The sequence below is a fragment of the Plectropomus leopardus genome, chromosome 9, assembly GCF_026936395.1.
Source record: "Plectropomus leopardus strain MGB_pleo_1.0 chromosome 9, ASM2693639v1, whole genome shotgun sequence".
NCBI lineage: Eukaryota > Metazoa > Chordata > Actinopteri > Perciformes > Serranidae > Plectropomus > Plectropomus leopardus.
The window spans coordinates 35545873-35573470 of NC_142184.1; the positions used below are offsets into that span (position 1 = coordinate 35545873).

Here is a 27598-nt window from a genome sequence, read left to right on the forward strand (position 1 = left end):
GTTCAAAATATTATGTTGTGGGAACATACCTGCTAGCTGAGTGGTGGCCTACCAAGCTAAACCATCAAAAATCAGCAAGAACTGGTTCAGGACCATCTAAAACCTTATTACACCAGCTAAAACCAACTGAAACCAGCTACCAGCATAAGCTGGTTTATAGCTGTTTCTATCAGCAACGTTAGTAGTAGCAGTGGTAGTAGTAATAATTGTAGTAGTAGAAGTAGTAATAGTAGTTGTTTTGGTAGCAGTAATATTACTGACACAAATAGGAGCTCTGGAGGTCTGACCTGCTCATCAGAAGCACCTGTGTGTCTGTCTGAAAGTGATGAGTCATGGTCAGATCTGATAAAATACAGAGAATTACTGCTTGAAAAACACATCTTACCTGGGGAAGGTCAAACACACACGATAGTAGAGACTCCAGTCAGTGTGTTTTTTTACAACATACTTTTAAACTCTTTTTATGCTGGGTTCACACCAGATGCAGAGGCAGTGCATGAGTGTCACCAAACCTGTTGTTTTGGGGGGGTTTCGGCACCCTTGTTAACAAGTTAGTGGAGCCGCTCTGCCTGCATGAGCAGCGTTTGTCAGGTGTGTCTCAGCTCCTTATCAGACAAGGCACATCTAGAGAAACAGTGGCTTGCCAATTTTCTTTGCATGAAAACAGACTGTTTTTGCAGAAACAGACATTGAAAATAATGTTTTGATAATAACATTGACTCTATACAACAGAAAAAAGTTGGCTATTTTATTTTTAACAGCTGTTGAATACTTAATATTGAAATTCAAATAGCACTGAAATATTTGACTTTGAAAACCTTATAAATCTTATAAATTTTAGATCTGAATTCACGTCTTTTGTTAAAATAGTGTTTCAGTTGATGGTTAAACATATGAAAAGTCGGTCAAAGTGTGTGAATGTTACAGTTTTCATCATGGAAGTGAGTTGAGTCTCTTTCAGTGAGTTTCTGAGAGTCTTTACTCCTGTCAGGATGCTATTTCTCAGCAAAAATCGTGTGCACGTGCGTCTGGACAGTCAAATTTCACTTCTGTGATATAAATTTTATTTAATTAACTTGCAAAACACCTGAGATCACGTCCATATAGAGCTAGTGTAGAAACGTAGCCTGCACATCTGACTGCGTTCTCACTCAGTGTCAGATAGAGGTTTGCTGTCTTATGAACAGCCAGACCTTATTGTGGGTTTTTGTTTTTGCAAATATTAGAGCAATATGCGCTAACTACAACCTCGCGTGGACCTGCTTTATCACAAACTGTAACATAGAATATTTCCTGTTTTTATCTCAGAGTTGCCGACATCTAACTATTAAGTTTCGTCTCTTTTACTTTGCTCCAGAACGCTTACAAATATGCATCAAAATTCAGTTTCAGTGTAATTTGGCAGATGCAATAATTATTAAGTTTTACGATCACTGAGCATTATGGTTCACTGCAACTGTGTGTATTTATTTTTATTTTTATTTTTATTTTTGGAGTTTGTTAAATTTTTGCGGCCATCACACAGCAGCTGGATCGATATGTGCGTCTCCACATTGACAGAAGCGCTGTGCGCATTTTACGCACGTGGCGCAGCACCGGTAACTTCATCAGTTAGACCTATTTACATTGACAGCAGGATCAATGAGAATCAACGGTAAGTGACCCTCAGAGATTTCTACATATCGACCTGTTTTGCTCCTAAACACACAGAGTCCTGGTTTATTTAGTAAAAACGTCTGGAGCTGTCTTCAGGATGAGTCCAACTCCAGCACAGCTGTCGGGACATTTTTAATATAATTAACAGTCAGCAGTCATCACGCCAATGGCTAAATGTTGTGGTTATAATGTTATGCATTATTCAGCATTTAACCTTACAGGAACATTATTTTGAACTTTGAACATTAGATTAAAATGTTATCTTTAAAGCGTAATTGCAAATTGTTGGCCAATGTTGTGGAAACGTTCCCTGCTAGATGGGATTGTGTTGTGTGATCAAACTGCACATTGGTGTCCCTTTATTGTGACTATCTCAAGGCACACCTGTGTACTAATGATGCTGTTCAATCAGAGACAGAGCTCACAGAACAGATTTTAAAGCAATTTGTGGCCCAAAGTCTATATATTTCTATTAAGTGCATAAAAAACGTCTCAGATCACTGACATAAACATGTGAAACATGGAAGCAAAAACCAAAGTGTTGCGTTTTGTGCCTTTGTTTTGAGTGCCTGTTATGTGAATGTTACATGTACCTTCCAACCTACTTGTCTTGTTGCCTAGGCTGACTGTTACCTGAGCCTGTCTGTAATCTGTTTATACAACATTTCATGATTTATTTAACCTTCACAAAAACCTCCTGAGATTAAACATCTCTAAAGAGTGTCGCGACCAATGCAAAAGCAGCAAAAATTACAGATACATGGACCAAGTACAAAATCAAAAGTCACAACTCCAAAGCAACAATATGAAATGCAAAATAAAGTTACCACAAGAAAGAACTTTGACTTTATATGTAATACAATATTAGCAACATGTTGCCATTTATTTTTAAGATGAATGATGATGATTCTTTGAAGGTGATGATAAACCGCGGATCACCTGCATAGACGGCAGTTTTCCTGTGCTGCATTCAGATGTCTTTCACAAGCATTTAAACCTCTGAAACCTGAAAAAATGTTTGTTTGTTTGTTTAATAAGTAGCTAAATGAACCAGCAGATGGCGCACGAAAACTGCATTATTGCTGTGGAGGCCTCAGTCACCTTGCAGACAAGCCAAATAATCTATTTTTTTGTCATATTGTTGTGTGTAGCCCATGTTTGACTTCTCTTTTATGGGTCTTCTTGTGAGAAATCTCTTAGAGCACACGAAACAACTTTTCAACATTTAAACTTTTATTTTTAAACATGTAAAAAAAAATAATGAAAATAAAATATAAAACACATTGTTTCAAAGTATTTACAAAATCTTGATGACCTATCAATTAATTATATCACTGAATAAAAAAGCCCCAATGCTGGAATATGAATGGACATTACAATAGGGGGTACAAAATACACCACGGTTTTATTCGTGAGCAGGCAGAACACCTGTATGTGAAGAGGAGAATATCATACGCAACCTTCAGTGAGCTCGTCATAAACTCGCTGTGGAGCACCATACAGTCTCCAAACACTTATATGAATTTTATAAACATTTTTGCGTTACAAGTCCCCTTAGAGACAATGGGACAGGTGAATTTGGACTCCGGTAACCATAGTGAGCCAAAAAACACTGCGTCAAGTTTGCTTTCACGCTATCAGGTGTCAGGATGTTTTACTTTCAAAATAAAAGCATCACTGAAATCCGTGTGCCCGTTTAAGGCAAACCTGTGGCAGTATTTATTTTATTTTGAAGTGAAATGCCGGAAATGGAGATGTGATACGGCTGCTATTGACAACTCCTCCGCCTCTATCGTTGTCTTAACGAAAGAAACTTCAAAGTAGCTCGACAAGTTGTTTTTCGAGAGTAAAGAACAAGAACGTTACTCCTGGCGGGATTATGTTGAGTTAAGCGTTTCTCTTCCGCCGTGACCGGGTGATACAGCGAGTTTGGGCCCGTCCCGTTTGGGCAAGTTGGGAGTTACACCAAGCTGTACAATGCATATGCTAGCGTCAAACGGATCCATAATGGACTTGGACTCGGACTCGGTGAAAATTAAGGCGCACTACTGTGGGTAAGTAACGTTAGCTTGTCGTAGGGAGTAAGGAGACGGTAGCCGACTGATGAATTAATGATGACAGGGGGGGGGGACACCTGTGGAGGGGACACTGCCACTGCTGGTATGTGGGGTCCTGAGATCAAGCTAGGTCAGACACAGTGACACTGCACTCTGCTAAACTCATATATATCAAACTCAACCAGGTATGACCAAAATAATGACAAAAAAGTCACTGTCATCATGATTTCAAGAGTGTTCCCACCCTGACAAAATTATGGAGTTGGCCTCTTTTCAGTTAATTGTGTAATTCTATATTAGCATTAGTGGCAATTTATTACTGTGGGTGTTGTGTCCTGGTGTCTCGTGCTCCTTAACTCTTTGAAACAGGGGTCGACAGAATTTCGACCAATTATTGGGGCCGATATTTGGCATTTTGCCGACGATCAGAATCAGAATCCAGTTTTATTGCCAAGTACATTTACACATACAAGGAATTTGACTTGGCGTTTTGTTACAAAACAATTAACATAGAGGAAGAATAAAAATAGTAACTTTAAGTAGAATACAAAATAAGATAAAGATATAAAAGCAATATAAAATTATAAAATGAAAAACAATATAAAGAACACAAAATGTATGTACAAAAGGTGCAATGGAGGAATTGTACAGTTGTGCAAAAGTTAAAAGGGCAGTGCATCAGCGATTTGTTTTAATGATTGCAGATTCAATTATTTTTTTCAAAAAGTGCAAATAAAGTGTCAGCATGGGAGGGACTTTTACTTTGTAAAACCTCAGGGAGATATTTTTATTTTTAATTTTTATTTTTTTAATTTAAATTTTCACTTGACTTTATAAAAAACCTTGCACCATACAGGAACTTGCTGTATTTGATGTTGAAAGTTTCAGTTTCGATTAAACATTTGCTAAAAGACTTTAGACAAAGTTTTGTGTTAGAGTTTGTTATATTCTAAATTCTAAATATTGATCGAAAGATTTTCATTTTTATTGTAAATGCATATTGGTTCCAAATATCAGTTATCTGTCTCAATAATTAGAAATAATTGGTATTGGTGTTGACTCTTAAAAAACAATATTGGATGACCCCTACTTTGTAACCTGAGCTTAATTTCTTCCAAAGACATGGGAAGAGAGTGACAAGCAACAAAAAAAGAAATAACCCAGAAATTAGTCAAAAATACAAGAAAATTACTTGAAAATTAGTAAGTAAATGAATAAATAAATAATAAAAGGAAATTTCTCATGTCATTTCTCATCAAGCTGCTCACTGCTTTTCCCCCATGTTTTTTAAAGAAATCGAACCAATTTTCTAATGTTAATTCAGGTGTTGAAGGGTTAAATTTTGGTCTGGGCCCTATACTGATAAATGTTATTTACCCTTTAAAACCTAGCTCGACATCTTCTTGCTGTGTTCAGACATTCAGACACCTCTCACAAGTTATTTAACTGTTTGAAACCTGAGCAAATATGTTTCTTTCAAAAACAAAGGGGGAAAAAGACACTGACCTCTTTGGCAAGAAATGTCCCACAAAAATTAGCAAAAGATGACAAAGTAAATGATCTGAAAATAATGGACCCATGCTGGAGTAACAGAGTCCACCGAATACTGAGCCTGGCATACACTGCCATCTGATGATTAGGAGATCAGAAAAGGTTAAACAGACTGAAATATTGAGGCCTGAATGAAAAGCCACCTTGTTCAGTTGTTGATTAATCCAGTTCGCATGCTTGAAGGATCTCATAGCTCAACATAACATCGTGATAAGTTGTGTTCTGCTCTTTAATATTTAGGGGAGTGAAGATTTTTCAATTGGCAGAGAGAAATAGTTTCGAAGTGGACGCTCTGTACATTGATAGTGTTATTCAGGTTGATAATAATTAGCGTGTATAGAGGCTAATGGTCAGGACACAGTGTTGTTGGAGCTGAACCTGGGAGATTCCTTTATAGGACAGATTTCTTATTGTACTGCTTCTCAGGTTGATGTTCACTGATGTAGAATTTAATCCAAACTCTGAATTGGGTCAATAGTGCTTTTCAGCTCTCAGCTTGGTAATACCCTCAAGATGTATTTTTAGAGGGGCATGTGTGTGTGTATACAGGGGCTGGGAGGTAATGTGGCCCCATTAAACTCCGGCTAATCCCTTCAGTTTTTATACAACCCAAAAACACAAAACTCTCTTGAATGTTGTGGTATGTTAAATATGCATTCAGTCTCTTTTCACAATGTCAGACTTAACATTATAGTTATTTGTTCAACCCAGACCTTTAAAGGACTGTAGTTCCATATACTGAGCAGTCAGGGCAGATCTACTGGTGCAGCTTCAAGACTTCTTATCTATTCTTGGTAATGAAAAAATATTACGAACTCCTACTCTTCACCTTTTCAAGTATTTTTATAATCCTGAGCTTTGGGCCAATACCAAATCATTTCTTTTTCAAAGTGTTTCTTTAGAAATACATACTTTGTTTTCCTCAGATTTATCTTTTTTCTTTTGACAAAAGCAGCCAAACTTCTCAAATGTCAATTGTTGTCTAAACTCCGGGAGCCATACAAGAACTTTTTAGCTTTAATAAAATACAGTGCAACATGTTGGTTTAAATCAGAAAGTATTTGATCTAATTAAAAAACAACAACAACAAAAAAACCCCAATGAGGTTATAAATTTGAACAGTAGTTACTGCATTTTTGATACCATGTGCTATGGACACATTTCAGTGGATACCAAAAAGGTATTGATATTTAGTACTGAGAAAAAGAGGAATTCTTTGGTTGAGGGGGCTGGAAGTTGCGATTGATATCTTCTGAGGGGATATTTATTATATTGAACAGATTGGTTTAAACTGACTTTCACATGTATTTTATATTTCCTCTTTTTCAAAATAAATAAATAATTAATTTAAAAAAAAAAAAAATTTCATATCAGAGTGAAAATAAAAGTTCATCTTTTTACAAACACAGCTCAGTGAGCTTCCACTTACACAGAGTGAACTGAACAATGGAAAGAAATTCCAACAGCTGCTGATCATCAGCCAATGTAAAGATAAAAGAATGATAAACGCATTACGTAGCACTTCAGTGTTTCCACACTACAAGGTATTTTTAAAATCTTTTCCCCTGTATTTTTCCAATTAGATTTGTGTTACTGAAAAGGGACTTTCAAACACTTTATTAATATTCAAAATAACAGACAACAATGCAGATTCGCAGGGACAGCCAAATTAGCTCCCCTTATTTTTGTTGGTGTTTAATAATCAATTTAAAACAGAAGGTTTTGTCTTGCTGGAGCATACTCTCATTTCATGAAGTTCATTAGTTTCACAGAGGATACATTCAAGAGTTATAAATCTGTAGTCTTTATACGGTAAAGTGTTGTCATGAACATTGTTTTATTGATACATGTCAATTCTTAATATTTGAAACCAGGGAGATCAGTTGTGGTTAATGTTTCTTGGCCAACACTCATTCATTTGTAAACAACTAGTATTTTTTTGAGAGGAAAAAGTGAAATACAAGAGGCCTTTCTTGTCCAGTGATCCATAGAGTCACTGAGCTTTAGCGCTGCATGTCAAAGAACTATCCACTTAGAGGTGGTGAAACTGTAATGTTTTTGGATGTAAATGTTTCTACTTTTATTTCATGTCTTTTGGCTGACAGACAGCTGGACAGCCATGTAACATGTGAAAACATGACCATTACCCAATGTCCGGTCTACACTTGATATCACAGCACAAGTATGAAAGGGGGGGTGAGAGAGAGGGTGTGACATGAAGCAAAGGACTGAGGCTGGATTTGAACCTGCAGCCATGGCCTCTATACATGGGGTGCCCGCTCTATCCACTGAGCCACCAGGCGACCGCAAATTGCATTCTTGCGAAAACAGTGCGCCTACCCTCAAGTCTTCCCCTTTAGGCTGCCCTGGTGAAAAAGTGACTTCATTTTGAGCTGCATAACCCTTTTAGCATTTTTAACTATGTTAGCGCCATTGGCTGTGCTAAAACTGCTAACAGTGATAAAGGAGTCAACAATGCTAAAGGGGTTTTACAACTGCAAGCCACACTTTTGGATCGGGATGGTGTTACTCGTGGTAATTGCAGCACCGCTACCAGACATGGTTGTTGCGCAGTTAAGTAAACAAAAGAGAAGCAAAGTCAATCTATAGACCTCCACGTGACCCAATCATATAAATTCTTAGTGCTTAACCAGTTAACGGTTACCAGTTAATCAATGACATCCCTATTTGAGATGGCCTTAGTACTAATTTTCTGCAGCATCAATACACTGTTTACAGCTGCGCTTTTTCTCTCTCTTTTTTGAAATGCTTTCCGTAGTAATGTAGCTCTTTTATGCTAATAACCAAGGAAAGAAAAGTTGTTGTCATCATATTGCAGCCTTATTATATTTGTCTGTTATATTTATCTTTAATAATAATACAATTTAAAAAAGCAAAACAAACTAACAAAAAAAAAAACAATGCCCTTGGTGGTATCCCCACGGTATCAAAATGGTGTTGAATATCGGTATTTTTCAAGGTATTGTGTTGAGTTTAGAAGTTCCAAGTTCATGACAACACTGATAAGCCTAAATATACAAATGATGTGTTGATACATGACGTTTCGGTGTGAGCTTATTGCCGCAGTCTATCAGGTCTCAGAGCTTATTCTGACCATCCATACTGACATAAATATTTCAAAATATTCCTTTTAGTCTAACTAATAATCAGTCCTCTGGGGCAGTGTTATCATTTCACACAGTCACAGATTAAAAGGTTAGTAGATAAATATCAGCAACAGCTGCAACAGAGCTGTTTGCCCTCAGACTGTTGGGAGCAGACTAATGGCTGGCTTTGTTTCATGCACATAGATGTCTTTGGCCACAAATTCTGTTGGTTAAAGATTGCCATTAAGTTTGATGGAGTTTCCCGGAATGAGGAATTCAAAAAGTGGAATTTGTTGCAGTAGGTAGAAACCCAGTGACACAGTGTGCGTTACCATGGAATCAACACACAGTGATCCTTGTACAGTATATGAGTGAGATGTGACAGGAAACCTTTGATTAGAGGGATCAAAGGTCAACATGTTGATCTCGTACATGACCAATCCCTTAGTGTGCCGAGCACTCTTGATGCACTCAGCAAACAGTGCAATGGTCATGTACAGTTGGAGTGGTTGCTTGCTCCATGTGCATTTGGCCTCCACATATTTGATTTTTTAAAAACCCAGAGAGTAGAAAGCATTGTCCTAAGTATGCCTAAAATAGCATTATTAAGGTTTAGGTTAGTGTAGAAGAAATTAAATATCATGAAATATAACAAACACAATAAGACACTTTTAAGGGATAAAATGTAAATATGCAATATTACTAACCATACTCATATAGACATCATATTTGTGTCAGAGTCAGAGTTAAGACAACCAGATTTGATTTAATAACTAGACAAATATCTATAGTAATATACATGTGTGTATATATATATATTTATAATGATACTCTGCAAATGTGTGAGTGTGGGTGACATCATTCCACATCGACTTGTGTGGGTGTTGACTGTGTGGAGCAATGCCTGCTGGGAAGCAAGCTGTCTCTGCTCCACCTTGTCAGAGTCCAAAAAACACCCGCCATAAACACTTGGCCACACACACTTGTGTCAGACACACTCACATGGGCCCGGTCACTGAAGCCTCTGATTCTGAGCAACTGCACTGTTGTGTATCCCAATATCCACAATATCATACTCAGCCCGCATCACAGCAATGAGGGCTGGTGTTGAAACAGAACATGTATACCCTTATTTAAAAAAAGTGGTCCACTGAGAACGGTATTTAAAGGCCAGTAACAAAAATCAGCCACTTTGTACTTTCTGTTTTATTTCAGCAGATGGTAAACAAATAAGTCCATGTATGTCCCTGCTGCCTCATTTACAGCCTTAGTATTCAAATTAGCACAAAGTCTGTTGATGATTTTGACTAGTAAAGCCCTCTGCCTTGTTGTAACTATTCTGAAAATTTCTTCTTAAAACATACTTATTGCAGTTTTCACCAAGATTCTAAAATTTACCAGTGTTTTCTTATATAGGATTTGTTGTTAGGTAAGAACAGAATCTACGCATACATCTTGAATGTAAGGCTGTACCTGACTCAGAATTTTGCCAGTTCATTCGGATTTAACTGTTCAAAACGAATTTTCAATGATTGGTTTTGTTTTTAGTTTGTACAATCTCTGCAGGACGTTTACTGTGTACCGAAACTCCAGTATTGGATCAGAACAAGTGTTACAAATTTTCAGACAAGGTCCAGCACTAGCTAAGATATGCTGATCCTGCCCTTATGGTGCAAACTGAGGGCTGCAGCTACTACTTTATCAGTATTTCTACATTATTAAGATTTCTACAGTAGTATTACTAAAACAACCATAATAATCTGTACTCCTACTGTAGTTGTTCCGAACTCTAGTATGTGCCTCTCATGTCATGTGATTATACACAAATCTCTTCCAGGCTATTAAAACCACTTATGGATGTTCTGAAAGTATTTCCAGTATCCTCAAAGACTCTTCTCACCATCTGGATGAGAGATATTCCATCTGCTGCACGATTAGAAATATTTTTATTTCATTTCAAAGTTTGCACACTGTGTCCAAACAAGATGACAGGCAGAAATATCACGTGTCTTTGCTCTGTTTGTAGGATGTTAACCAATATTTGTTAATTTACAACACTAACTTGTTTTTTCTCTTGTATCCCATAGAAAGCAAGAAGGCACCCTTCTGCCATTTTAGACTACTTGAATTCAAGTTTTTCTTTCTATTATTATTTTTTTTTACTGAATACTGAATATTGATATGTGACTGAATATTTATATTAGGAGGGATCTTTGAGTATTCTGGTGTTACTTTCACAGCAGAGGTAAATGTGGTTAAAGACCTTTTTTGGGTTTTCTTCTTTCAAAAACAGATGCTTAGCATAATGACTTGAATGTAATGATAATGCATTATGTTTGAGGCACAAAGTGAGGCTGCCATTATTGCCATGATTAGCCAGTCCCTCCCTAAGATTTTCCGGGCTCTGTTGTTTTAATGGTTTTGGGCTTAAATGCCTGACAGCAGCTTTTCGAAAAACTTGCAATTCATATTTCAGTGTTAAGGCTTTTTTTTTTTTGCAAATGCAAAATGCTTCAGCCATTTTTCCGTCTGTTTGTGGGAGAAAAATATTTGTTAAACTTGGCCGTTGTGTTTCATCGCAACATTGTGCAAAAAAGTTTTGCTCTGCTTTCGCTCTACTTTTGTGCTGAAAATTAAGGAATTACTTGGCACTTTCTTTAGCAGTATTTTTTGTTGGTAAATGTGAGACGCTTGTGTTGCACATGTCTACATCTTTCCAACTTGAAACAAGAAAGTGAGTCTAGTGACATTATGTGGAAGATTGCTATGATTGGTGAAACTCAAGAAACTACTATGATTGGTCAGTTTTGCGGAAAACGTGGTGATTAGAGAAAATTTAAAGGTCACAATCTCCAGATTTTACAGGGATTGGTTGAATTTGAGTTAACTTTTGCGATTGCAACATCACAACATACTGTGACCACAAGCTAGACTGCAAAACTTTATTTAATAGTTAAGCCAAATTTGGCAAACCCATGTGTTGTCTTCATACTTAAAACTGTCACATAAGAAGATCAATCAAACAGTGTGAAGACAGAGAATATGAAATTACAGGTGTAATGATTTCCTCCGTGTTGAGGAACTTGTAAGAGGCAGATTCCAATGAAGAATGGTCCAAATTGTGGTAGCACAGGCTGAGATGTTCTCACTTTGAATCCTGGATATGGATCAGTCTCCAAAATTACTGGATCCGACCACATCTGCCTGGAAAACATTTTACACCTCCAGGCTTTCTTTTACATGTATAATCTCCAGAGAAGCAGAAGACAGAGTCCACTGTCTACTGTCCACTGTCTTCATCATCTGATGGTGCAAACACCATCTCTGTTAAGATTATTCATTCCTGTACGGACAAACAAATTTGCAAGTTATTATGTTGTGGATATGTTATAATCTGCTGTGGCTAAAGTGTGGTGAGGTTCAGGCACAAAAACCACTTGATTATACTTATGAAAAGATCATGTTTTGGCTTACAACACCTTATTTTGGTGGCATAATCCCTGCTGAAAAAGCAGCATTGTCTTGGTTAGAAACCAATCCTGACCATGGGTTGCAACAAAACACCCATGTTTGTTGCCCAATTAGCCGCTGGAACAAATAGTGACGTGTAGCAACTAGGGCTGGGTAAAAAAATCGATTCATCAGTGCATTGCCATATGTTTTTTGCCAATTCAATATAGATTCATAAAATCCTAAAATCGATTATTTCCATTGTAATGACGCCTCGCTCCCATGGGGGCAGTGTGAGTGCGACCAGAGTGTGATTGACGTTGTTCAGAGGCCCTGCTTGACCCCCAAACATCTGTTGTTTATTCATTAAAATGTTGACAGTTGTGCGAGGTAGCAGTGCGGTAAGATCAGCGCAGACAACATTAAAGACGACATTTAGATACACAAAGTTGATAGCAGTTACGTCGTGTGTGAACCTCGTGAGACAGTGTTAAAACACTGCAACAATAGGATGAACCTACGTAACCATTTGAGCCAACACCACACAGATGTTTTGAAACCTGTTGCTGTGGCTCACACACAAATGCAGGTTTACAAATCCTGCATAAATGTTTATTACTTTAGTTAAGTCCAGCTCAGGCAAAAATGTGCACTTTTCTGTACTTTAATTTTTTTTGTTTTAAGTTTTATTTAATAAAGAATAATGTAATGGTATAATAAGTTTTGGTGTCAGTTTGTTCTAAATCTATACAGATAATGCATGCTTTATTGAACACATGTTAGAAGTTATTCTAATGAATATCTGGGTATTTCTGACATCAACATGCATAACTGAATAGATATTGAAGCAACTGGATCAATATCAAATCGAATTGAAGTCGAATCGAAACGTGGCCCAAAGATTCAAAATTGAATTGAGTTGTGAGGTTCTTGACAATACCCATCCCTAGTAGCAACAAAATGCCCACATTTGAAGGCTAAAAAAACGCTGGAGAAGAAGTGACAGGTTGCCACAAAACACCCATGAGTGGTCCCTAAAAAGACGCTTGAAAAACTAATGGCTTGAAAAACTAATGGCTTGCTACAAAACACTTAAAAAACTTAAAAAGCTGCTTTAAAAACAGTGACGGGTTGCTCAAAACACCCACGTTTGGTAGTAAAGAAGATGCTGCACACACATCACTGCTAATTCTTGTGTGTAAAGTGTAATTTTTCAATCTGGATCGCCCCCTGGTGTCTGTCTGCAGTATAGGTCATAAAGCCCGCCCCTCCATGTTAGTGAAAGGGACATTGGCCAAACTAAAAACTCAAAGTGCACGCCAAATAAATTTCTCCCAAAGATGGTTTCTGTCACTGAAGGTAGTTCTCATCACCCTGATGTTTGTTCAAGTGATCATTTTTATGATAATTTTGTTTTTAATGAGTTATTTAGTTCTACAAAAAGGGGATTTTCCGCCATGATTAACAACTGTGTCAGCCAATCCGTGCGCTCATATTTAATGGGGCTGCTCCTGGTTGGTCTATCAAGTGTTTTGGCACCCCCACAACGAAGAGTGCTACAGCACAGACTCTGGCTCCAAATGACATCACTAGCACAACATGGCAGCTGACAAAAAAGTCAGCTCATATACTACACCACTGAAGGATAAGATACCCGTGAAACATGCAAATGCAACATGTTTGTGGTTTGCAGAAATGTACAGTGCCAACATTTTCTTCTGGCCACTTGACTGGATCATTTTGTCAAACTACTATATCCAAGCGCTAGAATAAACCTTCATAAAATTCTGTTTGGCTCCATTTAACACCTGCATCATCTCTCTGAATGTGCCGGTTCACATCAGTGCAAGCTGGTAACCAGCTGAGACTGACCTGAGCCAACACACACACACACACACACACAGCAGACGTGCCAAGTGAATCACATTGTTCTGCACTCAGTGTGTCATTAACTCTGCTACAAACTCAGCAAAGAATTTCCTGCATCCTGTCAAACTTGTCTGCACGCCCAAGTGACTTGTGAATTCCTTATCCAATTACAGCTAAACTGATTAACTAATAGCTCAAGAGTGAGTCTGCAATATCAGACCATAGTAGAGCTTTATTTTAAATTAAATAATAGACAATGAATTCTTTATTTTATTGTTGACTCTTTGGAACCTCCTGAGGGATCTCTTGATCTCTGGAGCACTTACACAAAGTGACTCAATCTTGACATTTTATCTCTCTCTCTCTCTCTCTCTCTCTCTCTATCTCTCTCTCTCTCTCTGTGTGCATTTAGGGACATGCTGATCACAGACTTGGCAGCCACGGTAACCTTTTTGGAGTTACGCGAGGAGGTGAGAACGATGTGCAGCGTTGCCAAGCAGCAGCCCATCACGCTCAAGTGGATCGATGATGAAGGTGGGTGTGCCTCATGGTCAAATGCTGTACATCACTCTGTGTACTCTGTCTTGTCCTGAAGGCACCTGCTGTGTTCTTTTACTCTGCTGCTAAACACTGCCTCAAAAATGAAGCACATGGGCCAGAAACTCCAAATTCATCACACACTGCCGCTGCCGCATCACACTGCACACTGGAGTGCCTGAATCATTTGAAATACTCATCCAGCTGTCCACAGTCTACAGATGTGCTTTATGACCAACAATGTCTAATGCACTGCGAATACATGGAGTGAGGCTTATGTTTATTTTTAATTTGATTTTTTACAAGGGTTAGGATGGGGTTTATATAATCAGATATTAAATATATATTTATATATGGATTTTGTGTGTTTGTATGTGTAGGGGACCCTTGTACCATCTCATCCCAGATGGAGCTGGAGGAAGCATTTCGTATTTACAGCCGAACCAAAAGATCTGGACTACTGCTACATGGTGAGTGAGCTCATAATTTTAATTTAATTTTTGCACTATTTATAGAATACTAATGATTTTTTTTACTATTTGCCTCTCTTAAACTGGACCAGTTTAAGAGAGTTTTAACAGCACTGAAAAGTGCATACATTAGCAATCATTGTAACATTTAGGGACTGACAAGGCACACAAACTTGATTCAGCCGTTTATTCAGGGTTTTCTTTGTGTGTAGATATTTTGGTTAATATAAAGTGAGGGTGTTCATCATCTGGATTTCATATAGCTGAGGGTTAGAGTTTTCATTTTGATGACCTGTACATATTTTTCTCACACCTCTGCTTGGTGACAGCAGCAGAAAACCGACAGATGGAATTTGTCAGTTTCCTTAAATGTTTTGTCTCTTGCAGTGTTCCCCAGCATCCCGGAGAGGCCTGGCCTGCCCTGCCCCGGAGAGGACAGTGAGTAAATCAGCTCTGCTTTCACCCTCTGTCTCCCTCTGTGACTCCCAGTGACAGTGAGATTCCCTGCCCTCTGACCAGCACTGTTAAACTAGGTTAAGAATGGATGTACTGGGCACCTGGCTTTGGTGTAAGTACATAGTGGAGGTGGGTTAGAGCTCTGTGGATCTCTCTGGACTCATCTGACAGATGTTAGACCCTCTGTAGCTCTGTAAGACTCAGTTGTACGTCCTGTCAGCTCAGTAACAGGCAGTGATGGAGTGAATGGATGGGACATTGAACTGTTTGCTGTGGTCATTTGACTAGTGAAACAGAAATCTGCGATTGCTGTTAGTTGTTATGGTGACAACACCCACACACTCGTGTGGTCATAAAGTGTGTCACACTAGTTAGAGAACTCTGTTTTTGGCTCACTGCTGCCTTCTAAAGAGCTATTCACTGCTTTTTATAAAACTAGGCTTCCAGTACTTATGAAATTGGTGCTACAAGCTTGATAGCTTAATGACTTGAATGTAATGATAACGCAGTATGTTAGAGGGACAAAGTGGGGCTGCTATTATTGCCACAATTAGCCAGTCCCCCCAGGCTTTGGTTTTTGGATCATTTTGGCCTAAAATGCTTGATTTCACAGCAGCTCTTCTAAAAACTTTTTATTGCAGTGTTTGAGGCCTTTATTCTTTGCAAATGCAAAATGTTTCAGCCATTTTGCGGGTGTGTTTGTGGGAGAAAAGTGTTTGTTAAACTTGTTGGTTTTAATCCACCACAACATTTTGCACAAAAAAATTAGCCCCACTTTCATCCTGAATATCAGGAGCACTATTTTTTGTTGGTTAATGTGAGATGCTGGCGTTGCACATGTGTGCATCTCCCCAACTTGAAACAAGGAAGTGAGTCTGGTGACGTTATGTGGGGGATGATTATGATCGTGAAACTCATAGAAAACTGCTATGATTAATCAAATTTGTGGAAAACAAGTTGTGGTCATTAGAGGAATTTTGAGGTCAGTCTCAAGATTTCACAGGCATTGGTTGAATATGTGTTTATTGTTGAGACTGCAACTCTACATGACCAGAGAAAAAAGGACTGTGGCATTCGCTTTTGCTCTACAAGTGCCAGAATGCACAGCTGCACCGGACCAATAAATGCTTTCGCTGGTGGGTGACCATATGCAAACTTGTCTGAAAAACAATATTGCAGTCAGGCAGTGATAAACAATCTTATATTACAGTTAAATAGTAAGTTGAAATACGTTCCCTGAGAAGATTTCAGCTGAGAAATAGATAACATAGTATTAAAGTCTTGATTAATTTTTAATATGCCTAGTTTTACCTTTTTTTTCACTATACAGGAAACAGTATGGCACCTACTTTCTGGTCATAAACTGTGTCCCAGGAATAAGTTCTAAAACATGGAAATGCACTAGCATTTCAGGACTCCTGGTTACCTTGTCTTAAAGTCAGTGCTTTTTTTTTTATGGGTTTTTGGTTTGGCGCCTGAGATAAGGTCTGTGGTTAACACAAGCTGGAGATACTTTCACATTTTGTTCTATGACATAAAATACATTGGTAAATACTTCACTCATGAACTCTGAAGCCTTTATGTGTCTTAAAAAGGTGGTTGTTTACAAGTGGCTAACTCAGTTCTACATGTGTTTATTAATTTTTGGGCTGTGCCACAATGAGGCCAGCACTGTAAGCGAAAGTCAAGGCAAACAAAAGTCCTTGGCTTGTTGTATGCTAACCACACTGTTTCAAATTCCTGCTTTCAAATTGAAAGCTCTCTAGCGTTTTGTACGCGGTCCAGCTTTACACTAATTTTGACCTTGTCTTATTTCATGTTGCCTATGAGCTCTTTAAATAGTCCTCCATATAGAATTCCCTAGATAGTGAGTAAGGAGCGATGGGCGAGCGAATGATTTCGGACACAGCCTTTGTGTCTGTGGAGGTGACGAGTACAAATATGAAGAAGCAGGAGAAGTTTACCATATTTCATTTACACACACTATCCATACGGTTATAATACTTATGAAAATATCTATCTATCCCAGCACAACAGAAGCTGGACTGGCAACATGCTGAACAGCTCCATTTCCACCACAGAAACGTTTTGTTTTTTTTTACCTTTTTGTACATGACAAGCTCTTTGTCACAAAGCTTGCGGATAGGTCTTTAACTTTATCAGTTCAGTTTTGTAAATTTGACCAGTCATTGTAGTCACTGCTGCTCTGCTGCGTCTCTCTCATGCACTCCCATGTTGTTTGCTGCACTCCCTCCCTGTCTATCTGCTGTGACAGCATGTTTCAGCAGTGCGTGGACTGCACTCCTGAGTGTGCCTGTGTGTGCATGTTTCTGTGTTTGTGTGCGTGTGTGTGTGTGTGTGTGTGTGTGTGTGTGTGATGGATGAGATAGTTTACTGGTTTACTGTGTGAAGAACAGAGTATCATTCTATAGGTAGGTAATGAAGGATACACACATGTACAGTCTGTTTCTCTCTCTCTCTTTCTCTCTCTTTCTCTCCTCTGTCTCTCTCTTTCTCTCTCTCTCTCTCTCCTCTGTCTCTCTCTCTCTCTCTCTCTCACACACACACACACACACCCACACATACACGCGTAAATGTCTGTGTTGTGTAAAGCTTTACTTGCTGTGCTTTGTGGCTGATTTTTAATGTTTTACATGCACCAGTAATAACTGTGGCTTCCTGCTGTGTTTTTTTCCAATTGGAAACTCATTTGCTTGCTGATGGTGAACATGAGGATGGAGGGATGCTCAACAGTTACAGAGAATCAGAGGATGGCAATGAAAATCTTAGACCTCAGGCTCCCAACAATGCTCAGTTTACCGTTTGGGACTGTTTGGCACATTTTACCCGCTTTTAAGTCTTTATGTTTTGATATGTTTGGCTGTGTTCATGCATATGGCATACATTTCATGTAATTTTGTTTAATCTTGGAATTTCCAGCTCCCACAATACAGTGTGTAAAAGAATTAAGTTAAGTGCAAAAAATGCTCCATTGAAACCCATTCAAACTGCAATGTTTGATCCCGAAGCCATCAAAGCATTACAAAACATGCATTGTATTATTTCTGGCTGTCATTCTGGGTTTTTGCCTTGAAATTTGACATTTTTACTATTTTATGTTTGTTTTGCACTGTCCCAATCAATTTTGCTGCAAATCACTGACATATCCAAGGCTGTAATCATAATAATAATGATAACAAAATTACCTTGCATGTAGTATATTGAAAAGAATTCTTTTTTTTTAAATCTAAAGACATAGTGATATCATGACAAAAATCTGACATTTAAGGGGTTACATTTCTGAAAACTAATGCATATTTAATATTTATGATTAGGACTGATGTTGGTGAAAACATTAACTCAATGAAAGTAAAAAATCACATTATTGATAATATTTTTTATTGCCGATTTTGAAAAGCTCATTTTGTGTGCAGAATGATACGAGTGTGTTTAATATGAAAGCGGGCCTTAAATATCTGTTAAATATTGGTTAATATCTGTAAAAAAAAAAAAAAAAGAAAATCATGCAAGCAATAGCAAAACATATGTAGAACATAAATAGAACATAATGTAGAAATAAGGTCAAATAAATTTGTATAGATGGTACTGCACATTCATGTACATCAGCTTGACATGAGAGATTATAAGAATGGCATCAAGTCACAAGGTTCTCTGGATTAGGAGAACAGCCTAAAAAACTGATGTCTTCTTCTGAGCCCAACGTGTTGTTGATCATGAAACAAACGCCTTCCCTCTTTCTACTAGCGATGTTATTATCCAGTCCTGACGAACGGCGAGCCCCTCTGGAACAATGGCTGAGTCCAGGTTCGAGAGTTTGAGTCAAGTCTCTGTGAAAAAACCATAACATTACAAATCTTAATGTTTAAATGAAAACCCATCCTGCTTCTGAGTTTGTCCATCTTAATATACAGTGACTGGACTGGGGCTGCAGCTATCAATTATTTCAGTAATCGAGTAATCTACTGATTATTTTTGCAATTAATCAAGTAATTGCGTATGCACGTGGAAATGTTTTCATTAGATTACTTTTTCTTTGGTAAAGGGTAATACACAGAGGAGAAAATAAGACAGTCTAAGGCCCCTTATAATGAACGAGCAACTAATTGCCTTTTCCTTTAAAAAAAAAAAAAAATCAATATTTTTCAGTGTTTCCTCTAGAATTTTTTTCAGGTCGAGGGCTCTAAATCGGGAGAAATAGGGAGAAATGTGATGCTGGGAGGATACCTGGAGAGGGCAGGAAAAGGTTTGGCAAGTTTGCTTCTACCTCCTGAGACGGACAAATAGCGCACTTTGCTGCCCTGCGCAAACCTCGTTGCCATTTAGGCCTGGTTTGCTTTGACTGCCCCCATAGATTGGGTGCTTTCGGTTAAGCTGCTGAAGCAGAACAGAAATAACCATCTGTGCTAAACACTTAGACTTAGACTAAGACTAGACATTTACTAAAAGAAGACTTGGCGGAAGACGCTGGTTTTAATGTTTCCTCGGCCTCACCAGGACCAGCTTTATGGGTTGGAACCCTATAAGGCTTAGTTCCTGTTATAAGTAGATTGTATTGTAGCATGTAGATGTCCTCAGGTCTAGATTGCTGTCAAGCATGTGAAATTTGGGGCAGATTGGAAAATGTAAAGTCGAGTTACAACAGCTTCCTGTTTCATGGTGAAATGTGCAAATTGTCAGGCCCACCATGGCAACACACACGGAAACTCTAAAGCTTTGCTTTTTAATACTGCTAAAGGTTTAAGATTTAGCTTACATCATTTGAGATGGATCCAATAAACCCTTTTACAGGAGTTTGAAATGGTTTGGTTTAAATACAAGAAAAATGAACATAATTCAAAATGCCCACCTTCTTGTTGAGCTGAGTTAATATGAACCAAAGCGAAATATGTCTGAAATGACAAAAGCAGTGTGTTAACCAACTTTCTTTAATATTTAAGCAGATGTCTTTCAACTAATGCCTGCCATTTGTTAGGGGGCGCTATGAACCTTGCATGAATTCAGTTGCTGTATACTTTTGAAATTTTCACGTTTTCAAGTTTCAAGTTTCAAGTTTTGATGGTTGTGCCAAATTTTATGAGTTGACAAGTATAACGAGGATGTCAAAAATGGATTTGAAGGCTAAAAGGACTTAGGGGGAGCTATAGAGCTGATGTGCCACGCCCAAGCCCAGTTGATACAAAATCAAACACATTTACTGGTTCAAAGATGGTTGCAAAATCCAAATTGGCTGACTTCCTGTTACGTAAACTGTACTAAAAATATTAGATATGTTCCGAACGATGGGAGCCATGATCTTACCAAAAGTCATGAACTTTCAAAGTAGCGTCATCCCAACTCTGGTGTGTGTTTGGGGGCTATGGAGCCTGCTGGCGACACTTTGCAATCTTGCCACGTCTGACATGTGTGCCAATTTTCATGAGTTTTCAGCATCCAAGTCCATTCAAAGGTGCTTTGAAAAAGTACAATAATTTTAATAATCTTTTCAAAAACAAGAGGTTGCAATGCTCTTAGTACCCTATTCAGGCCTTGTTTATGGTCCATATGTTTATGATAAATTGATGTTTCCCAAAATAAAAGACTATTTTTTTTCTGATAGATGTAAAATCTATGCTTTAAACTGACAGAGGTCCTTTAAGGCCCGATCAAAAGGTAGAGCTGACAACAATAGACAAGTCTCCCCTTGAAAGCAGCTTGCTTCTGGCTTTTTTTTTTTAATCCTTGAAGTGTGTGTGTGTGTGTGTGTGTGTGTGTGTGTGTGTGTGTGTGTGTGTGTGTGCGTGCATGCATGTGTGCGTGTGTGTGTGTGTGTGTGAGGAGTGAACAGACCCCCCTCTGTGTGGAGAGAGAGTGACAGAGGGTGGGAGGAGGTTTTGAAATCCTGGATGATGCGCTCAGTACAGCCCTGCCTTGCACCGGATTCTCCGGCAGACACCCCCCCCACCACCACTGACAAGCACCGCCCATCCACCCACTGCCCCACCCTCCTCTTCCCCCTCCCTCTGCCACCGCTTTTTTTCCCAGCATCCCCCACTCTTTCTCTCAGCTGTGTGGCACCACTGTCTCTCTAGGGAGGAGCCTACAGTGCTGCTGCATCACACAAGACACAGAGGCGGGCGAGGGACACAGTGTGAAAGACAGGGGGAGAGAGAGAGAGGGAGAGAGAGAGGGGAGCATTGTACTGTGCAGATATCAGCTCTTAATATACAAGGCAGGCGCTCCATTTTTTTTTGACTCGTCTATTTTTGGCTCTGCCTGCCACGCCAAAAAAACAAAAAACAAAAAACGGTGATACGACTTCATCAAGGATAACAAGAAGGAAGAAACAGAGAATTAAACAGCCTTGAGCAAAGCAAGGCAACTGTATCAGCTGTCAGCAGAGAGAGAGAGAGAGGGAGAGAGGGAGGAAATAATCAAATATATCTCAGGGAGGAGAGAGAAAGAGGGAGGGATCGTCAGAGAGAGGAAGAGGAGGGGATGTAGCAGTGTGCATCCTTGCCGGCTCGCCACACATACACACATACACATACACACACATGTACACACATACACACACGCACACTTAGCCTGGATAATGTGCTGAAAGAGGTGGAGAGAAAGGAAGAAGGCAAACCGGTGAGCTATCTATTTCTGCATCCTTCTCTCCTTCCATCCATCCATCCCTCCATCTTTCCATCAATCTGTCTGTGTTCCCATGCCAAACCCAGAGACAATGGATTTGGGCGAGTACGTCCTTGCCTGGATTCTTGCTTGTATGTATGTGTGTGTTGGAGATGTGTCTGCCGTCATGATGGGAATGTGTGATTGATTCATGTCGTGTCACGCATTGCAGGCAGGTATTGTGTGCATGTGACCTGCTAGCTGTGCTAGCGTGGCTGGTGCCTGTTACTGTCTGGCTTCCTTCACTGTGTTGTAGCCCCGGAAGGCTGTCTGTTTGGCAGTCCACTCAGAGGCTGCACCTGCCAGAGGCTGAGACATGGTGTTGGCGTGCATATCTGTGGGGAGAGCTTGCATTGTTACGGCCATGTATGATTTAGCCATTATATCAGGCTCGTACTGGTTTTAGATTCAGATGTGTTGTATTAAGTGACATCCACTTCTGTTATAACGGCTGATTGCACATTAGAACACTGCCATGCTGCTTCTATTGGAATCCTTTAGCTTAAATTGAATAGTCCTGACGGATAATGCATTTGTGTCAGAGACCTTTCTACTTTTAGAATTTTTATTACTATGATAATGGTGTAAAGATAAAAAAATGTGACAAAATATTGTCAATATAAGCTTTAATAAAAAATGACAAATGACAAATGTCAGTTAAGACTGACCTTCAAAACCTTTTGATGCACCGTAAACTACACTACAACAAACAGACAAGCCAAAATGTGTCGCCATCTCAGTCAGTCAGTCAGTCAGGATATATATATCTGTGTGTGTGTGTGTGTGTGTGTGTGTGTGTTTGTCTGTGGAGGGTTTCCAGAGGACTGATTGCTTACCTGGTTGTGGTGCTTTTTGCTACAGAGAGGCTCAAAGAACAAAGAGTACAAAAAAAATAAAATAAGTGTTGTTTCCCCTTGCTTTTCTTCCCTCCCTATTTTAGAGAGAAAACGAGGTTCAGCACAGTCGTGAATGTGTTTCAATTTTGGTTATACATGCAAAAATGTCTTTAGTTTTTATGGTTAATACCACTTAGCCTGTGAAGACACCTGTGTAATTGTGGTCCTGGAGAGGTTTTGTAATATTGGAGATAATGATGTCATCAGGATTATTTTGTCTTGGACTTGAGAACAATAGATTTTTAACAGCAAACTTTGTGTACAAACTGAAGTTTGAAATACTTGACAGAAAGGGTTTATTTTGACACTATCAAATTGCATTATGGGAAATGTAGGATTTCTTGTTTTGAGTTAGAGCCATAGGCAGAACAAAGAATTAGCATACTCTTGCTTCTGCTGCATCAGTTTTGACCAGTCTTTAATTCTCTCAACTTCTTGGAAGCATACAGTAAATTGCAGGAGTACCCCATATTTTCATTTTTATATTGTCAGACCATTAAATTATTAAACCAAGTTTTTGTAGGGCGAATGAAGCTTTTTTAGGCAGCAAGTGTTTTGAAATTGCTGCAGCTTTGATTTTCTTCTTTGACTAGTAACTTTGAGTCTTTCAAGATAATGAAGTATTTAAAGCCATTAGCCATTCGCCTGATAATCTGAATTGCCATTGCATTGAATTTAACTCATTCAGCTCAGCTCACGTTAGCCCGATTTCTGTGTGTAGGGGAGTTATTGGGTGTGAATGCTGGAAGCATTTACAAACTATGATCCTCATGTTCTTTCTTATTATTCCGACATCACATTTTTGGCACTTGACTGGTTCTTCATTTTTCAAAGCAGAACCTTCATTCAAACATCAAACGTTCAGCTCTTTTTGGAAATGTAGGTGTTACTTCTAGTATTAATACTTTTCATAAATTTTGAAATACATATTTACAGGAAATTTTCTGCATATAAATGATTGTATGAAATGTTCAAACTTGACACATTCTAAGATTTTAACATTAGTGCGTGGTGTTGAATGTTCAGTTAGAGTTGGTGATAGAGGAACTATAAAATCCTCCTCAAAAGTATCCTAAACTTGCTACTGTTTCAACAATTTTTCCCCTATATATATAATTTAAGCTCCAAAACATTGGAAAATGTGTGATCTTTGATGCAATGGAGCCATGGAAGCAAATGGGCTTTAAACATTTGTCACTGCAAGCCTGCAAGTGACAGCAGAGCCAAGAAACTGCTCCATTGACTCCCATGGAAACAGAGACCAGAAATTTCTGGAGGAAGTCAGATACTTTGCCTAAGAAAAGTTTTCGAGGCCTGCAGATGGTGCAGAATGCTGCAGCTCGTATTCTGACCAGAGCGGGTAAATATGAGCACGTTACCCCTGTGTTGGCCTCTCTTCATTGGCTGCCTTGTCAGGTTAGAGCTGACTTCATGCTCCTGTTAACATATAAAATAGTAAACGGCATTGTGCCAGCTTATTTGCGCGATCTGGTGACCTTATATGCACCGTCTCATGCACTTCGCTCCCAGGGAACTGTTCTTTTGACAGTTCCCAAAGTCAGGAAAATGACAGTTGGTGAGCATGCTTTTTCTCTCCGTGCACCAGTGTTGTGGAACAGTCTTCGTTAGGCTGGCATGTTCTGTTGAGGTGTTTAAAACAAAGTTAAGGACCCACTAGTTTATTGCTACATATGAATCTTGTGTTTTAAAATGTTTTAAATAGTTTATTATGTGTCTCAGTTGTTTAGTCTGTGTGTTAAATGTCTGAACATCTGTTTTAAATTATCTGTACAGCACTTTGATGGAAAGGGTTTATAAATAAAATAATTATTATTATTTTTATTATTATTACTGTCAGCTCTCTAGTTTTTCCCATTCTGAAATTTTTGTGACACTACAAAACATAACTGTTTGTTGAAATGTGGAATTCTTAAACAAACCTGATAATGTCTTTCATACATTATTGATATTATTCAATATTTAAAGCCAGCGAGCCAGTTTAGCATCAGCTTTTCGACATCCAGCATTCACACCAAACTTTCATAAGAAACTGAAAATTGTAGTCAACATGGAAGCTGCACTAGTGATTGATAGGTGCATTTAGCTTAATGTTTATCACGTTGACTGAGGAAATATGCCAGTTTACATGTAAAACTTGAAATGTTTAAACAAACCTAAAATTTCATACATCATTGGTATTATTCAACATTCAAAGCCAGCACTCCAATTTAGCATCAGCTTCTCAACATCCAGCATTTACAACAAATTTTTAAAGAAATTTTAGTCAACCTTGCAGCTGCACCTTGCTAGGTGCATTTAGCTTATGTTTATCACATCAACTGAAAAAATATGCCAGTTTACGTGGAAAATTTGAAATATTTGAACAAACATAAAAATCTTCAACATCTTTCATACATTATTGATGTTATTTAATTTTTAAAGCCAGGGTGCCAGTTTAGCGTCAGCTTTTCCAGCATTCAAACCAAAATTTCTAAAGATAGTGAAAATTTCACTCAACATGGAAGCTAAACTTGTGACTATTAGGCACATTTAGCTTAATGTGTATCACATTGACTGAGAAAATATACCAATTTAAGAGTTCTTTTTGTAGAACAACCTGAGGCTGTTAGCTAGGTCCATCTCCTTCCCGTTTTTTAGCTTATTTTGTGGACATTTTTCCACCCGTATTGACAGTATTGACCATTTGAACAAATCAAAGTCGATTCAGGGGTCCAGGCTAGGTGTGCCAAACTGTGGGAAAAATGTGATGTGACGAGGTTGTTTAAAACTTCCGCTGAGTGCTCATCCTTCAAGGCTCTCCCATAATTTATTGTGGAGGTGACACAGTGTGTTAATTGCCACAGTGCATTCCTCTGATGCTGGGCTGGTGGTAATGGCTCAACCCCTTTTTGCTTTGAATTCTTTTTTGCCTAAAGTGACAAGGCACTTTAACATTCAGCCTCTGTGTCCTTGGCTTGCTCTCTGCAGCGCTGCTAGGTGAATACAGAGCTGGAGTATTACATCTCAGAGGCTATATGTGGTTTGGGGGCATTAGCGGCTGTTTGGAGCTGTAGCAGCCGTGCTCTGTGCAATCTGAGTCATTCTGTGTATTGATCCCTGCGCTGTTTCCAACTATTTATGAGCGCGTGTAGGACTGTGGCAGTGTGTGTGTGACCGGTTTGATGATAGTTTCCTGTGTGTCCGTTTTGCTGACTGGACACTGACCTATTAATAACACTTTATGGATAATGCTCGGTTGAACAGCCCAGTCTGCAATGCAGTCCTTGATATGTAATGCTACATAATGATACATCTGCTCCCGTTTCCTCTTGTTAGTGGACGTGTATCACTGCATATTGGCAGCTGCAGCTCTCTTGTAGGTTTTCCTTTATACAAGTTAGGGGCCCCATTGGGACTGCATTATGGAGTTCCAGTCAGCCTGTGAGTTGTTAAACTGGTTAACTGGAGACCAGCAGACTCAATGGACTGCTGCCGGCGATGTCTGGCTGACTGGAGCTCAGGAAACCTCTCCTGATACGTGTGCCAGTATGAGTCATTGAACTAAAGATTGAGCTGCATCTGTTTTCCACACGTTTGATTATTCTATCACCTCGCCGCTCTTAGTACCTGCCCGATACCATTACACACTACATGCATCAAGTCCCATCATCCAGCATGTACATATGAGTGGAAAGGATGTCTTACAACATATGCCAAAAGTGCTCTCTGTTTGTCAGGCTTGACTTTCATTACATAATAACTGGGATGGTTCCAATTTTTTGGTTGCATGAGGTACCTATCCATAGTCAGTGTATTACCAGGAGTACGCTTCCAGATTGGAGAAGCAGACAGGTGTACTGCCACATAAGCTAAGCAATGTACTGCTGGACGCGGTCAGCAGCAAAGCGTATTTTAATCAACATCAGTTTAAGACAGTGCTATATTGACAATATTGTCATTATTTATCAACCTGTTTTCACTCCAAAGTCATCAAATTGGTTTAAAAAAAGCCATGCTTTCGCGGTGGTGTTATACAACACAGGCCGGTGTCGGTTGATAACGCCACCTGATGGCGGACAACAGTAAGCGGGTTTCATTTACCCTCATGCTAAAATTGCGAATATAAAATTTGCCTCATGGAAACAGGGTAATTTTGTAAAATCCATTTATTGCAAAAAAGTTTTTTCACACGTATGATGTGGTATTTTAGGCGATTCAAAAAAGCCATGTTTAGCAAAACTGCATTGAAAACACTTTTTTGCCATTTCTAGGTCACATGATGCTATGGATGTGTGCTTGTCAGTAGGAACTGACTCCCTCATGATGCAGCAGGAGCTACAAGAGGTCTGATTACATCTCGTAAATCCTCAAAAGTTGTGTGGATCATCTGGATGTTTTGAATCCACAGTTCCTCTGTGAAATCGTGGACTATCACCTCCCAGAAATCCCTCATACGTGACCGCTCCTATGCATTTTTTCAACATTTCGAAAATATCCCTTAATTTTTGCACAAATCTGTAATGGAAACCTGCCTACTGTTAACTGCCAACTTCAGGGGCTGGAAAGTCACTATAGGGCAGGCGGGAGGGGTAATTGATGGATCCAGCAAACACCTTCACCGTGGAGCCTGCTGTTGCATCCTTTATGAATGTTAAGCCAAACCATGATGTTTTTTTCTAAACACATGCACATGCTGTTGTTGCCCAAACCTAAGCACGTGGGTTTGTTGTGCAAGGAAATAAAGGTAATTACGAGGTGTTTTACCCATGTTTTACGTTTACTTTGAAAAAGACAGCATGCATCTAACGATCATAAACTGTACATTTCTTTTGTAAACAGAAGTGTATTTGGAAAAGACAAAGTCAATTTAC

The 27598-nt window shown here is 38.9% G+C and overlaps 1 protein-coding gene across 1 annotated transcript in view; it reads left to right on the plus strand.

Moving 5' to 3' along the window:
• The first annotated feature begins 3437 nt into the window (after window positions 1-3437).
• Window positions 3438-27598, plus strand: part of prkcz (protein kinase C, zeta) — a 179044-nt gene continuing 154883 nt past the window's right edge. The window contains exons 1-4 of the mRNA XM_042491932.2: window positions 3438-3710; window positions 14103-14224; window positions 14608-14697; window positions 15085-15135. Of these exons, the coding sequence (XP_042347866.1) occupies window positions 3634-3710; window positions 14103-14224; window positions 14608-14697; window positions 15085-15135 (340 nt within the window). The 5' untranslated portion in view covers window positions 3438-3633. The remainder of the gene's footprint in view (window positions 3711-14102; window positions 14225-14607; window positions 14698-15084; window positions 15136-27598) is intronic.